This window comes from Zymoseptoria tritici, chromosome 1 (genome assembly GCF_000219625.1).
Source record: "Zymoseptoria tritici IPO323 chromosome 1, whole genome shotgun sequence".
Taxonomy (NCBI): domain Eukaryota; kingdom Fungi; phylum Ascomycota; class Dothideomycetes; order Mycosphaerellales; family Mycosphaerellaceae; genus Zymoseptoria; species Zymoseptoria tritici.
Window position 1 is genome coordinate 1,859,513 of NC_018218.1, and position 13,537 is coordinate 1,873,049.

At 54.2% G+C, this 13,537-nt stretch overlaps 3 protein-coding genes across 3 annotated transcripts; 2 read left to right on the plus strand and 1 right to left on the minus strand.

Annotated features, from left to right (window-relative positions):
- Window positions 1-753: 753 nt before the first annotated feature.
- On the minus strand, window positions 754-2,772 carry MYCGRDRAFT_65583 (SWI/SNF complex protein; the record flags this gene model as incomplete). The annotated part of the gene is made up of 3 exons (XM_003857490.1): window positions 754-1,469; window positions 1,527-2,392; window positions 2,583-2,772. 3 exons carry the CDS (start codon window positions 2,641-2,643, stop codon window positions 897-899), a joined length of 1,500 nt encoding a protein of 499 aa, XP_003857538.1.
- A 360-nt stretch (window positions 2,773-3,132) lies between these two features.
- On the plus strand, window positions 3,133-4,491 carry MYCGRDRAFT_89091 (uncharacterized protein; the record flags this gene model as incomplete). The annotated part of the gene is made up of 1 exon (XM_003856059.1): window positions 3,133-4,491. One exon carries the CDS (start codon window positions 3,133-3,135, stop codon window positions 4,489-4,491), a length of 1,359 nt encoding a protein of 452 aa, XP_003856107.1.
- Window positions 4,492-11,648: 7,157 nt separating this feature from the next.
- Window positions 11,649-12,815, plus strand: MYCGRDRAFT_98339 (uncharacterized protein; the record flags this gene model as incomplete). Its single annotated transcript, XM_003856060.1, has 1 exon — window positions 11,649-12,815. One exon carries the CDS (start codon window positions 11,649-11,651, stop codon window positions 12,813-12,815), a length of 1,167 nt encoding a protein of 388 aa, XP_003856108.1.
- Window positions 12,816-13,537: the final 722 nt, after the last annotated feature.

A 13,537-nucleotide genomic window follows, 5' to 3' on the forward strand; every position in this document is an offset into this window, starting at 1 on the left:
GCAGCACAATAGGATCCAAAGGCTGTGTGGAGAGAGAGAAAGACAAATCTCAACCTCGACCATAGGTAAGCAGATAGGGAATACCACTCACATGCCTGCAGGGCTGCAGCCTACCTATAGCAGGAGGCATGTCCATGTCCGGGTCCATGTCCGCATGCCACCGAATTTACGAATATTCTCAACACGAATGGGGAGAGGAAGAAAAGGTCTGGCATGTGAAAAGTGTCACGCTCGAGCGTCTCAGGGTCGTTGAGCTCGCCAAAACTGCGGCAGAGTGGGACGCTGGTTTGACGTGGGCCCGTGGCCGGTGCCGTCTGTGAGTTTGGCGGACCCATCAGAGATGTGGTAGATTGACCATGTCTCGATAGTGAAGGTGGTAAGGCACCTCGTCGAGCAAGGCATTGGTTCATTGGGAGGGCAAAGCAAAGGACGATGAGAGAAGAAGAGAAGCAGCCCAGGAGGAAGAACGAACGGTGTTGATAGGCGCATTTCCAAAGCGCGCTAGTTCATGTACTTGACCGCCAACGCCTTCTTGACTTTGGTTGACCAACGCCCTGTTGACTTCGGTTGACCAACGCCCTCTGACTTTCACCCTGGTAAACGCCCCGTGTACCAATTGTGCACCTGGCATCCCAGCCAGACCTGACCAGTCGATCGCGAAAAACTGATCATCATGTTCAGCAATGAGCTTTCGCCTTTTGGATTGATCACTGCACAACAGCGAAAACCTGTAAAGCAGCATGGAGAATGATAGCGGCACAAAATATGTTATTGTGTCGCTGTCTCCTATAGCTGCCTTATCCTGGCATTCCGTAGCTCTTCAAACACGCCTTGCTCCACGCTAAACGATCCCAATCTGGCCTACCTACCAACGCAGGACGACACAAGCCGGCAGATCAATGCGCCTTGGTGTTCCTAGCCAACCACAAGCCAACACTCTCCTTTGCAAGATCAGTTCCCCACACGCCCTCCTTTCCACCGCGACGGAACTCCTCGCCGTTGGCGTCCTCGCCTCCTCCACGCGTCGCTTCCGCAAGGATGACCTCCAGATCTCTCTGCTGACTGCTGACCCAGCGCTTGATAAAGGACGTCGGGTCCTTGGCCAGATTGTCGTAGAACTTGCGCTTGGCATTCGTTTGGTGAATCTTCTGGACCAGCAAGGCGAGGTCGTCGTCGGTGTTGACGATGGTTTGAAGATCACCGATGTGTGCTTTCGAGGTGTGGAAGCGGGTGAGTTGGTGGTGGAGAGGGTTGGGGAGTGGTACTCGAATGTCGTAGACGGTCGGTCGACATGGTTTCATCTCTGTCGAATCTTCATCTTCTGCATCCAGTTCGGGATTCGGTGTGCCCGTGATGTATGGCTTGTCGACACGGATAGTGTATTGAAGTTGAATTGGCGGGAGCGGGTGCAGGTGATGTTGTAGATGATCTGGAACGTATGGGAAATATACTTGGTCCGCCTTGAAGAGCTGGGAGGAAGTTAGCGAGATGTCCCCACCCTGGACGATCAATTCGTAAATGCCTACCCTCTTTAACGGTTCGTCGCAAATGATCTTCCTCTTATCGTCATCCTCTTGAAGCCCCATTGCTCGACAATACTCCCATACGCCCTGCACAGCGCCAGCGCGGTCTTCCTCCTCTGTGTCCAGAATTTCAGCCAGTTCTGGACTCAACCTAAAGCGCTCACTCTTCTCGTCTCGAACGAGGTTGATCGTCACATTGATCGGCTCGTCAGATTTCCGCGTAAACTCCAGAGTGTCGAAGGCTGCCTCTGCACTATTGGCATCGTAGTTCGGGTTCTGCGGTCCGGGTTGAGGTTTCCTCCATTCGATCTGACTGGTACCGTCTGGCTGAAGGTTCGGGTTGCGGTCAAAGTCGATTGTGATGGCTTTGAAGAACGAGCTGAGGCGTGGTCGGTGTGCGGTGGCTGGCTTGTCGTCCTCTTCCTCCTCAGAGTCGTCCAGTAAACGTCCCTCAATCTTCACCCGATACGTCGCCTGGTTCTCGCCCAACTCAAACATGCCATCGTCATTGCCGATCCCGTCTTCCAATGCTTGCCATGGCTGTCCCTCTACTGTGTTGGATATCCATACCCGCAGAATTCCCTCTTTTCTTGTGTACCGTCGCTGAAGGTTGTCGCTGATGTCCAATCTCTTGCGCATCATGGCTGCGTCAAGTTTGCGCTCCACCTCGCGTAGCTTCCTGTATCGCTCGACTCCATCTCCCACCACAGCCTCGCTAATCTCGTCCGGGATATCGCGGTCGGTCGGCTTCTTGGCTTGTCTGCGCGCCAGATCGTGTCTACGGAGGGCCTCCAAGTGTTGCGCCTGAATTTGCGCAGGAGTCAAAGCCGGTTGGCCGGCGTGTGCCTGAGGTGGTGCGACCATTGGTCCTGCAGCGCGAAAGGTTCGCTCCAAGTCAGCAAAGCTGATTTTACGCCGGTGCTGCGCGCGCGATTGCTCCATGGCGGAAGATCGCGCAGATTGGCGAAGCTCGAGAAGGGGAGCAGGAACACGAAAGGAGTGACTGAAGCAGGCGCAAGAGCCAGCGCAGGAAGGTGTAAGTGAATGTGTCTATCTTACCAGGACCTCGTCTCGCCGACGTCGCATGCTGGTTCGCTTGATAGTTTCGGTAAGTTTGCATCTTGCCGCCGATCGCTTGGCCGAACTTCAAGCTTGTTGATTGTGTAGAATGGCGACAAAGCACGATGGAAGTCGCCGCGATGAGGTTCGATGGTGGAGGTTGAATTGATGTTGATGGATGATGAGCGGCGCGTGGTTACGCGAGACGCGGAGGAGGTGAATAAGAAAGAAAGGGAGGAGATCAAGCGAAGGCGCGGGGCACTTGGGCTCTTGGGAGGGAACATGCGTCAGGCGGACGAAGATTACTTTGTCACGATACCGACACTCGGGGAGAGTACAATAGCAGTTCAGGAGCAGGATTGCACGACGATGTGACTGTGCTGTACATCGCTGGCGCATTGGATACTCGCTGTTGGCTCGTGGTGAGCGGAAGTGACGCAGCCATGATCTGTGAGCGTAATGGTCACTGGGACTGCGATTTCCTTCCTTCTTCTTCTTCATCACGACTTGCGATTGACACACACGGAAATACTCTCAGATCAATGACATTATGGCTAATGTTGACATACACAACGTCGCTCTGCCCAATACCCCTGCGGATACGCAATGGACCGTTAGAGTGAAAGACGGCCTCGTCGAGGACATTTCTCCCGCCGATGAGACCCTCACATTAAAGGACAACTCCGTGGACGGCAAGGGAGCATTGCTGGCCCCATCGCTCTGCCATCCGCACATACACCTGGATAAGGCTTTCCTGCTATCGCATCCGAGATACGCACATCTCCAGGTCGAGAAGGGAGACTTCCAAGAAGCCATGGACCTCACAGGAAAGGCAAAATCTCAATTCGAGCACGAGGATCTGTTGGAACGTGGTCAGCGACTGATCGACGAAAGCGTGGCTGCTGGCGTTACGCACATGCGTGCCTTTATCGAACTTGATGCCGGTGTTGGCAACAAGTGCTTGTCCGCTGGAATCGAGCTGCGTCAAAAGGCTAAGCAGAGTGGCTCCTGCCAAGTGCAGCTCTGCGCCTTCGCTCAGTTGCCGCTGTTCTCTTCGTCTCCAGGCGATGAGGATGGAAGTGTGATTCGTGATCTCATGCGGGAAGCTGCACGAAATGGACATGTTGACGCTATTGGCAGCACACCTTACGTCGAGCAGGACAGGGCAAGAATGAAGCGCAATGTCGACTGGATGGTCGATCTTAGCATGGAGTTTGACCTTCACTTGGACTTCCACCTGGACTACAACCTCGATCCAGAGAACGAGCCGCTGGTCTGGCATGTAATCAATTCGCTGCAGTACAAGAGTTGGAGAGCGCAGACTTCAGAGAAAACGGTCGTCCTGGGTCACTGCACTCGGTTGGCGCTATTTGATGACAGGGAATGGCGTCGCCTTGCGGATGCTATTGGCGAGGCCGAGCTGCCGATATCATTCGTTGGACTACCAACGAGCGATCTCTTCATGATGCGTGCCGGCAAGCGACCAGAAATTCGCGGCACTCTGGATATTCCGCGAATGATCAACGAGTATGATCTCAACGCATGCATCTCCATCAACAACATTGGGAATGCCTTCACGCCTTTCGGATCGTGTGACCCTCTGGCACTCGCTTGTCAGGGTGTGGGAGTATACCAGGCCGGGACTAAGAAGGATGCAGAACTACTGTTCGAATGTGTTAGCACCCGGGCCAGGGCCGCGATCGGGCTCGGACGGACTATTGCGCATGACACCAGGCTTGACGTTCGAAAGGGAGACCAAGCCAATTTCATCCTTTTCGATGGCTCCGGTCAAGGGAGCAATCGATGGAGGAACAGATCGAGCATCAGTGAGGCAGTGTATCTGTATGATCATTGCAAGAACAGGCGAGGCCTGCTGGGTGGAAAGGTGGTCAATGGTGAAGTGCCATAGAAAGACGAGGTAAGTCTGGGTCATCTGCAAGAATATTGTGGTCGACTAACTAATGTCTCGCAGAGGTGAAGCCAATGTGAACAGAATTCACTTGGGCTAAATTAAAGCATCCGTTCCTTCCAGATTGAGACAAACATCGCAGCGCCAAGACCACCCGTTTGATGCATCCCAACCTCGCAGACCATGATTTCGTCTTCTGCTCCATCCATCTCAGCGTTGCGAAATCGCCAGCCCAATCACTCATCTGTTCATCATCTGGTCTATGTTTTGAAAATGCCGATTGCTCTCGACTATGATGTGTAAGTCTTATCGATTATCACCACTCCGCCCCCACTTCGGTTGACCAGGTAAACAGAGACGGGAACGTCGTCGGCGGGCACTATGTCGAGAAGCTCCCCGAGCGCCGTCCCGCCTTCGAGTCTCCGAGCAGTGGAAGACCTGCCAGCTTCCTGCCACCAAACCTTCAACCACCACCCTTTACGAATACCACCATGCCCGCTGAACGCCGCAGGCAAACGAAGCGCAACCTCAACGCGACCATGCATCCAACTTCACGTCCTCCGCGCAAGGCTGCAGCTGCATCGCGCGCAGCGCTGAATCATGAAGAACGACACGACGCAGGCGGCGCTCAGCCAGGCTCTTTTCATGATGTTGGCTTTCGACGCAACATCGCAACACCAGACGACCTCTCACACCTTTCGGAGTCCTTGATGCTTCATCAGCAACCTCACGGCCTCCGACTGCAACCCGATGGCTATCTCGAGCAGCGCGACGAAGCCACCTTCACCTCCGCCAGCGATTCGACTTGGCCGCCACCCACCGGCCACGTCCACCACACGTACGAGCACGCATCGATGACTGCCGTGTCATCCGTGCACTCAACACTACCGGTGTTCTCAAAAGACGCCGACGACCAGCTGGTAAGTGTACCTCTTGCGACTTCTTTTGTGACCCAGGCGGCGGTGGCAGCAACCAGCATCAAACCTTTCGTCCCACACCCTGTGCCAGTGAAGTCTTTGCCCGACGCGCCACATCCTGTTGAGTCACCGGCTATCTCTCCAACTCTCGCCAAAGCACGCGGCTTCATCGCCAGCTTCACCAAGCACTTTCAGAAAACTCCAGACGCCGTTAGCGACTTCGGAAAGCTCTGCGCAGAGTTCAATGAGAAGGCCATCGCGGCGGAGGACTTCTACGCCAGCGTGTATTTAATACTGCTGCGGAATGACTCACTTCACCTCCTACCTGGATTCCTAGATTTTCTGCCGCCGCTGTGGAAAGACGCAGATCTCACCTGGCTGAACAGAGCCGTGGAGGATAACTACAAGAAGTCCTCTGAGGGAGAGTCTGCGCAGTCACCGGCATCGCGCAAGAAAGCTTTGCCCAAGAGAAAGACCAAGAAGCGACCAGTCAATGGATTCACCACAGCTTCTCCGGCTGACGAAGTCCATGCCGAGATGGCCAGAGCAGGGAGCCACTCAATGTACATCAATCCCGCCTCACTCCTCAAGTACAACGGCTCCCACACAATGACCGACCGCTCCACAAGCCCAGAGTCGGCTGCAGATGACGAAGGCTCCGAAGAGCCTCTTCGACGCATCGTCAAATTGAAGATCGGAAAGCGCCTCCCAGCTGCATTTCCAAAGACTCCTCCAGCGAAGCGCAAATACGCACGCAAGAACTCGAAGAAGACTCCGGCTCCTGCAGTCTCCGCGCCGCCCGCCACACCAGGTGACACCTCCGAAGCTAGAGAGCTCTCCACGCCCCTGACGCGCAAAGGCAGGTATCGCTACGGCGACCACCGCGCCTCCGAGATCCCCCATTTCGGCCACTACAAGACCCGCCGGGCCGTGCTCGCTCGCTCATCTCGTCCTTATGTTCATCTCGTCTGCGGCCAAGGCTTCTCTCACCCTCACGATGTCAAAGACCACCACAGCAACACCACCGGCAGGAAAGGCGGATTGGGATGTGTGTCGAAGACTCGTGATGAGAAACAGAAGAAGCTGACTTGGGATGCACACGAGAGTTGTCAGATCGGATATCCGAGAGTGAACTACACGAAAGTCAAAGATGGATACGTGGTGCTGGACCTGGAGAGTGCGGAGAAGATTGAGAGGGCAGTCCAGGCTGGGCTGAAGTACCAGCGAGATCATTATGAAGTGCAACAGGGTGACGAGACTGTGGATGAAGGAGACAGCGGCGAGGACGACGATGCGGAAGGCACAGACGACGATGAGAGAGTGGACAGTGGCAATGAGGCGGATGCCGACAAAGATGTTGAAATGCCTGATGCGCCTGTGGAGAATGTGGCCAGCTCTGTACCCACTGAGGAGATCTCCGAGGTCGCTATGCAGTTCGGTCTGCGGAGGAGGGGTGCGCGGGTTGTATATGGCGGCATGTGAAGGGATTTTCAAGAGAACGAGTCGGGCCTCGATGGAACAGGACGGGCGCAGAGACTGCGAGTCTGTAATGACCAACAACTGCATGAGACCGAATGAGGCTGAACGGACTGGACGGAGGAACATGCTGCTGCAGCTGCGTGCAGCGAGCTCGGATTTTGTGGTGGACTCAACATGACAGGTCGAATTCAATCCGCGGGGGATTGGGCTAATCCTCGTCCGTCGACAGGAAGCTACTCATGGTGCACGCAAGTGTGGTGAGCACTGATACACTTGCACGCGCTATGAATGAAACGACGATACCTGCAATCACATGCGAGAAGATGAAGCGGTTCAATAGACCTCCCATTAAAGCCATGACAAGAGCATGCACACCAAATCGCCTTCAACGCTAGCCTAACACTGCCAGCACATTCTCGCTACCCTTTCGCCTCCTCCAATCAATGCATCATCCTTCCCTGCATGTCCTTTCGTTCCTCCAGCCGCTCGTCCGCGGTGCCGTGGGGCAAGCTCGCAGCTTTAAATCGACCACCGCGCTTCGCGAGCCTCAATCGTCAGAGCCCGGCCCTGATTTACTCCTGCTTCCCATTCGTCTCCAACCAATGCGCATGTCAAGTCCAAAGTGCGAAGCAAAACTCCGATGTACATTCCTGCGCCGGTCCGAACTGATCATGGTCTCGTAGCATCTTTCAGCTTTAGCTGATGATAGATGATGGTGGCCAGGAACGTTTTATTCCTCGGCAATGTCAACATGGCCGAGTCGTAGGAAGCGACTCGATGAGCTGGAAGTGCTGGACGTGCTGGAGTCGCTGCTGCTGCGTTGGGTCTTGACGACGGGTTCGATGGTGTCGACTTTTGTGGCAGTTGAGGGTGAGGGTGGAGAGATTGCTTTCTCGGAGTAGTTGACTGGGCTGAGGCTGAGGAAGGTCGATGGACGACGATCTGTGAATTGCTGAGTGGACATGGTGATTGCGTTGTTGCTTGAGTGCTTGAATGTTGAATTGAGGTTGGCTCGCAAAGGTTGATGCTGTTGGCAATGCTATCGTAGTATATGAAACTCTGCTTGGGTGAATAAACTGAAGACGGTCTAGCAGGACGAGGGACAGACAATATATATGCCTTCCCACTTCTGCAAAGCCTTTGACGGGTCGGTAGTTCTTTGCGTCTTTGACAAACTAGCGTCATTGCCATCGATCTTGAAATTGCAGGCGGTCAGACGGGGCTCGTTGGCACGCCATCCGCTTGTCCAGATACGCCAGAACACGAAAACCATTCGGAGGCCGATCGACGCAACCCGGAAATAAAGTGCATGGTAAAGGGTATCGCAGCTGCAAAACATGAAGTCCTCGGCTCGGTTGTCTACGGCACACTCTCAGATCCTGGCGTTATTGTCGTTATCGTGGGGAAACAAGCTCTCGTCGAGGTTAGCTCCTCGAAGTGAATTGGCGACAGGTACGAAAGTTTGAAAAGTGACCTGCTGACATTGTTCTAAACACAAGTGAGCGCCGGTGACGTCCACATTGTGTGGACCATGTGATCGGTGTGAGACAGAGTCAGATGTATTCGAGTCTTCTCCAAGGTCTGGCCATGCTGCCGGTCACGCAACGTAAAGGCTCGATCATTGAGGTTCCCTCGAATCGTCTGTTGGACCGGCGTCATCGTGTCGGTTAGCCGCGTCTGCTGGGCTGAAGCCTATAATAAGGATTGCTGAAGTTGAATATCGTCCGCGGACGATGCGTTTGCTGAGAATGTGGCCATCCGCCGCGAGACTGATGTCCCTTCATCATTGACACCGTATCTGGGCAGAATTTGCTGAGTCTCATGTGCGACAAGCGAGAGCCATATCGGCGACCTTCAGCAGGCGTGCCCTGGTCAGGAAAGTGTGCCCAGAAATGGAGTACGCCACAGTCTTGACCTACCATTAGAGCTCGTCGTGTTTGTGGCGCACATTGTCCTCATGGCGTGGCTTGATTGAACAGTAGTGTTTGTTGCCGCTTTGTTCAAAAAGAGCCTGCACTTTCAAGACGAGCGCATACAGGTCAAGGCACCGCTTGGGACATCTCGTTCTGCTGATGACAAGGAGCGCAGCAATCATCACTCCCGCGCAGACATCGCGTCGTTTGCTCGGATTGCCCATGCCTGATCGCTGGCGCAGGCTCTTGGAGAGCTCGAGGTCTGTTTGGCCGGTGTCAACGCGGCACTCCACGCACAATGAACACAAGAAAGCAGCCATCCGAGCTTCTGGTCATGTCTGCGCGATCAAAATGCGGATGAGAAGCGCGGGAACCTGCGCGCCGTTGGCTAGGCGCGCATAGCGGTCAGTTGTTCTGTCTTGCACAAAAGATTTTTGCTGAACCATGTCGGGATGATACGGCTCGCCTGTCACCAGCCTTGTGGTACGTGATGCCCGCTGCTGTGATACCGACCTGTCAAGACAGGGAGTTTGCCGACTCGGGACGCGTCCGGGACACAAGTGCGATGGTATTGTCGAAGACGCGCACCGAGAGCTGCGAGGTAAGGGTGAGAATGTCTGCGACTGCGATGGGTAGCAGGACAACAAACAAGGCTCGGCGTTGCGAATGTCAGTGGCATATCAGATGAATTCACACCGCATCTGGAGACATGCATGTTCACACATTTTTCTCAGTCGGCTCGGGACACGGCAGGGTTCCATGCCGGATGACTTGTGCACTCGCACGTCACTGCAATCACGATCCTCAGGATGGACATGGTTTGAAGTTCCCGCACCTGTTCTCAACTTACTCATCATGCATGTCACGTCGCAGCATCAGAGTCAATACGATACAGCCCGGTCGCTTCCTCGTTGAAGTCGCAATCGCAGTGCAAACACGACAAGGCGAATCAGAAAATGATTGAAAGTGCAGGTCACCGACTGCAGGCCAAGTGCGACCATTCGACTCCACTGTCAAATGAGGGGCCCTCGACTTGTTAAGCTTTTGGAGACTTCGACCGCACGGCAAGGATGTCGACTGCTGGCACATCAGAACCGGCATTAGCTCGCGTCGTGATACTGTCAAGCGTCACGGGAAACTCTTCCCCGACGAGTGCCCTTTACTGCCCTCACCTTGGCCAACATGAAGCGAGCCACCAGGTGCCGGAAGCAGCACAGGAAAATAACGGCATCAGGGCATGCCTGTCTCTCGCGTGGCATCTTGACACCTGCTCCTTGCATCTCCCAGCATACCAAACGGCTCGCTGCCGATTTCTGACATGAGAGAGCCCGCTACTCTTGTCCGCACAGCAGCATATCCCGTCGTACAATGCTGTCCTGACGGCACTTTGTTTGCGTCTCGCGGACTTTATAAGTTTTCCTTCGTGCTCCAACTGCTGGCCCTTGCCTCTCTCTCTCTCTCTCTGCTTCAGTCTTCTTTGCTAGTGCTCTGCATCTACCTGGTCGATTTTCTGAATCTTGGGCCGCTTGACAACCTTCAGATCGGTGAGCATCGTCATACCGCCTGGAAACAATGCAGGCTCAACTGATCGTGACTAGCTCTGGTCCCTCTAAAGCAACACGACCACCATGTGCACTCAAGTCACGCACGAATACGCTGCATGCAAACACAAGATTGTAGAGAAGGTGCCGTGTGCTGTATCAAGACGAACGCCTTGTGGCGTACTCAGCCCACGGACGGTGGTACATCAACAGAAATGCTTCAAGTGCGGTGGAGGATGATAGGCGAGTTTGTCGATTTCTCTTTTTTCTGAACGAATACTGACTGTCGCCGTAGGTTTTACAATTTGCTTTCGCCCCAAGGGCTAGCGATGGAGTTCGGCGTCGGAATTGATTCTTGGAGGGCGTTATTTCGTTCGGTTTATGGGTAAAATTTGATTGCTGGGCGCCCTGGTTTCATCCCCACAGGCAGCGGGCGGGAAAGATTTGGCGTCTCACGACTTGGAGGGAAGGGATTGGCAGCACTACCTCGCAGCCCATTGGCAACGATGTAATTTTGTGTTCACGGCGGAAAGACCAGCGATGTAATGGATGAATCAGTCGAGCCCCGGCGCTCCATCAACCAGAGCTTCATCAAACTCGCAATCTTGTTCCGCTTGCGCTTGCGTCCTGCTTCGACCACTCTTCCTTGCCGGGTCTAGACCATCGATGATCGAGGTGAGGAGCCCGGGTGGAGCTGCCCGAGTGGAGTTGACAGACTTGCAGCGGTCAACCCTTGTCAATTTAAGCTTGGTGAGGATCGACATCCTGGATACTCGGCCAAGACATGGGGCCAGTGTGAATAGCGATTGAAAGAACCTGTTCGTGGCGGTTTCGCATCCCGAAGCCAGATACTACTGCGTACGTACACTGGTCTGCCAGCAGCGGTGCGAGTCCGCGATCTTGCGATTTGCTGTTTCGTGCCGAGTCTTGCAAGAGATAGTGTCGTACGGCTCAAATCCAAGAGCATGCACGTCACAATCCCGGTCGACGTCGAGCCGCCTGTCACGGCACATTCGCATCGTTAGTGTGACGCTCGCGAAACGCATGTACATGCGTGGGATTGCTTCAATTTGAGTCAGCGGCACGCCCACGGCTCTGCGTCTACTTGACAGTATCAGAATAGTCGGCGACGATTGTGATCGCATGCCTTGAGAGACAGGGTGAAGCGCATAGGAGACGTCCGCGATGTGTTGTGAAAGACCCACTAGAACTAGCGTGAGAGCCTGAGGCAGGAGAGGAACCGGCTGACTTCACTCCCTTTCACATCCACCACTCCTCATACGATCGACACTTCACGGCATCACCAGATGTCCGTCGACATCAACTGGGAGACTCTGACTGGCGGTCCAGATGGTGAAGCGTTGGCGGAAACCATCCGCGACTTCGTCCACGAAAGGTTTCAATCTCTGCCCCTCCCGAAGTTGATTCGCTCCATCACGGTTCATGGCTTCGAATTTGGGAAGATCCCGCCAGCCATCGTGCTGAAGGATATATGCGATCCACTGCCCGACTTCTACGACACGGAAGAGGACGATGCCACGACCGATGATGATAGTCGACATCGTGGCGAGACCAAAGAGCCTCAGCAGCAAGGAATTCGACATTCGACGACTCGTGACTTGCGAGGTGCCGCCGGCTCTCGCCGTCAATCTGAGCTGGACATCCTTGATCGTTCGGCGACAACTACTCTGACTCGTGGTACCACGCCTGGGGTCTTGGGAACGACGTCCAACCTTGGTTACTTCCATCTCCCGATGTCAGCAGGCTTGTCGGGAACTCAAACACCTCTGGCGGCCGTGGCAGGGGCGCATTTTCCGACTGTCTCGCACCCGCCGCATCCTCAGCATCATCACTCGCAATCTTTCAGCTCTGTTTCACCAAATTCCACAGCCACGCCTGTCTCATCACACGGTCATGGCTACTTCGACAATGCTGCAGAGTCAGCGACGGTGGAAGATGACGATATCCCGACGCAACCGCTGAATGAAGACCAGCCAGACAGAAGCTCAGAAGACATGCAGGTCGTCTTCCATGCCACTTATGCTGGCGACGTCAGACTCTCTCTAACAGCGGACGTGTTTCTCGACTACCCCATGCCAAGCTTTGTCGGAATTCCGCTGAAGCTCAGAATCACAGGATTCACCTTCAACGGCATCGGAATCTTGGCTTACATCAAGAAGCGTGCGCATCTATCGTTCCTCAATCCAGAGGATGCGGAAGCACTGGTCGGTGGAGAGCCAAGCATGCAAACGTCAGACGAAAAGCAAGAGACGAGCCCGAATGGAGACCCAACGCCAAGCAAAGTCGGCGCACTTCTTGAGGACATCAAAATTGAAAGCGAAATGGGGGAGACCGAGAGCGGAAGGCAAGTTTTGAAGAACGTTGGCAAGATCGAAAAGTTCATCCTGGAGCAAGTTCAACGCATCTTCGAGGACGAATTTGTGTATCCAAGCTTCTGGACATTCCTCGTTTGAGATGAATAACTGGAACGAATCCTTATCAGCATGCCCTAAGGCCTTCTGCTGAGAAACCATCAATAGCCGGAACGGCGGTCCGTTGCGGAGTATGACCAGCGGCATTTGTCCTCTGCACCTAAGCGAGCATGCCAAAACCCCAGCATATGTATGTCGTGCGATAAACGCTGTTCTCAACGTTTCACAGCACCTGTCAGACGGGATCCTTGCAGCTGTCAAAATGACGTTGTGCGCGGTGACACCTGCGGGTGGGGGTGTTTGTGGCATTGACACACAAATAATGGTGCCTCTCAACGACGTCGCACTGACAGCGGTCACAATGCGATACTGTATTGCATGCTGGTAGCCGCTGTCAACGCACGGAGGCAGGCTTCTTACTGTCGTACTATTGAATCACTGCAGGGTGCGATGTTCGCATCACGCGCGGGCACGAACCAGAGTGTGCAGTGCGGAGATCAAGTCCACGAGACCGCGGTCTGGGTTTGGCTGTTAACGAGCGTCGAGAAAAGCGATGCGGGTAAAGAACAACCGTGGCGCATTTCACGGAGTGAAGGAAGTCAAAGCATCATATGTTAGTGCTCGATAATCATGCTCTGGTATTCACAGTTTCCAATGGTTTTTCTCAAGTAGCATGCATGTCTACGAGGTTAGCCAAAAGCCAAGCCACAATCTGAACTCGATATGGTCCTGAACTGCGCTGTGCGTTGCATGATCTTGTCCAA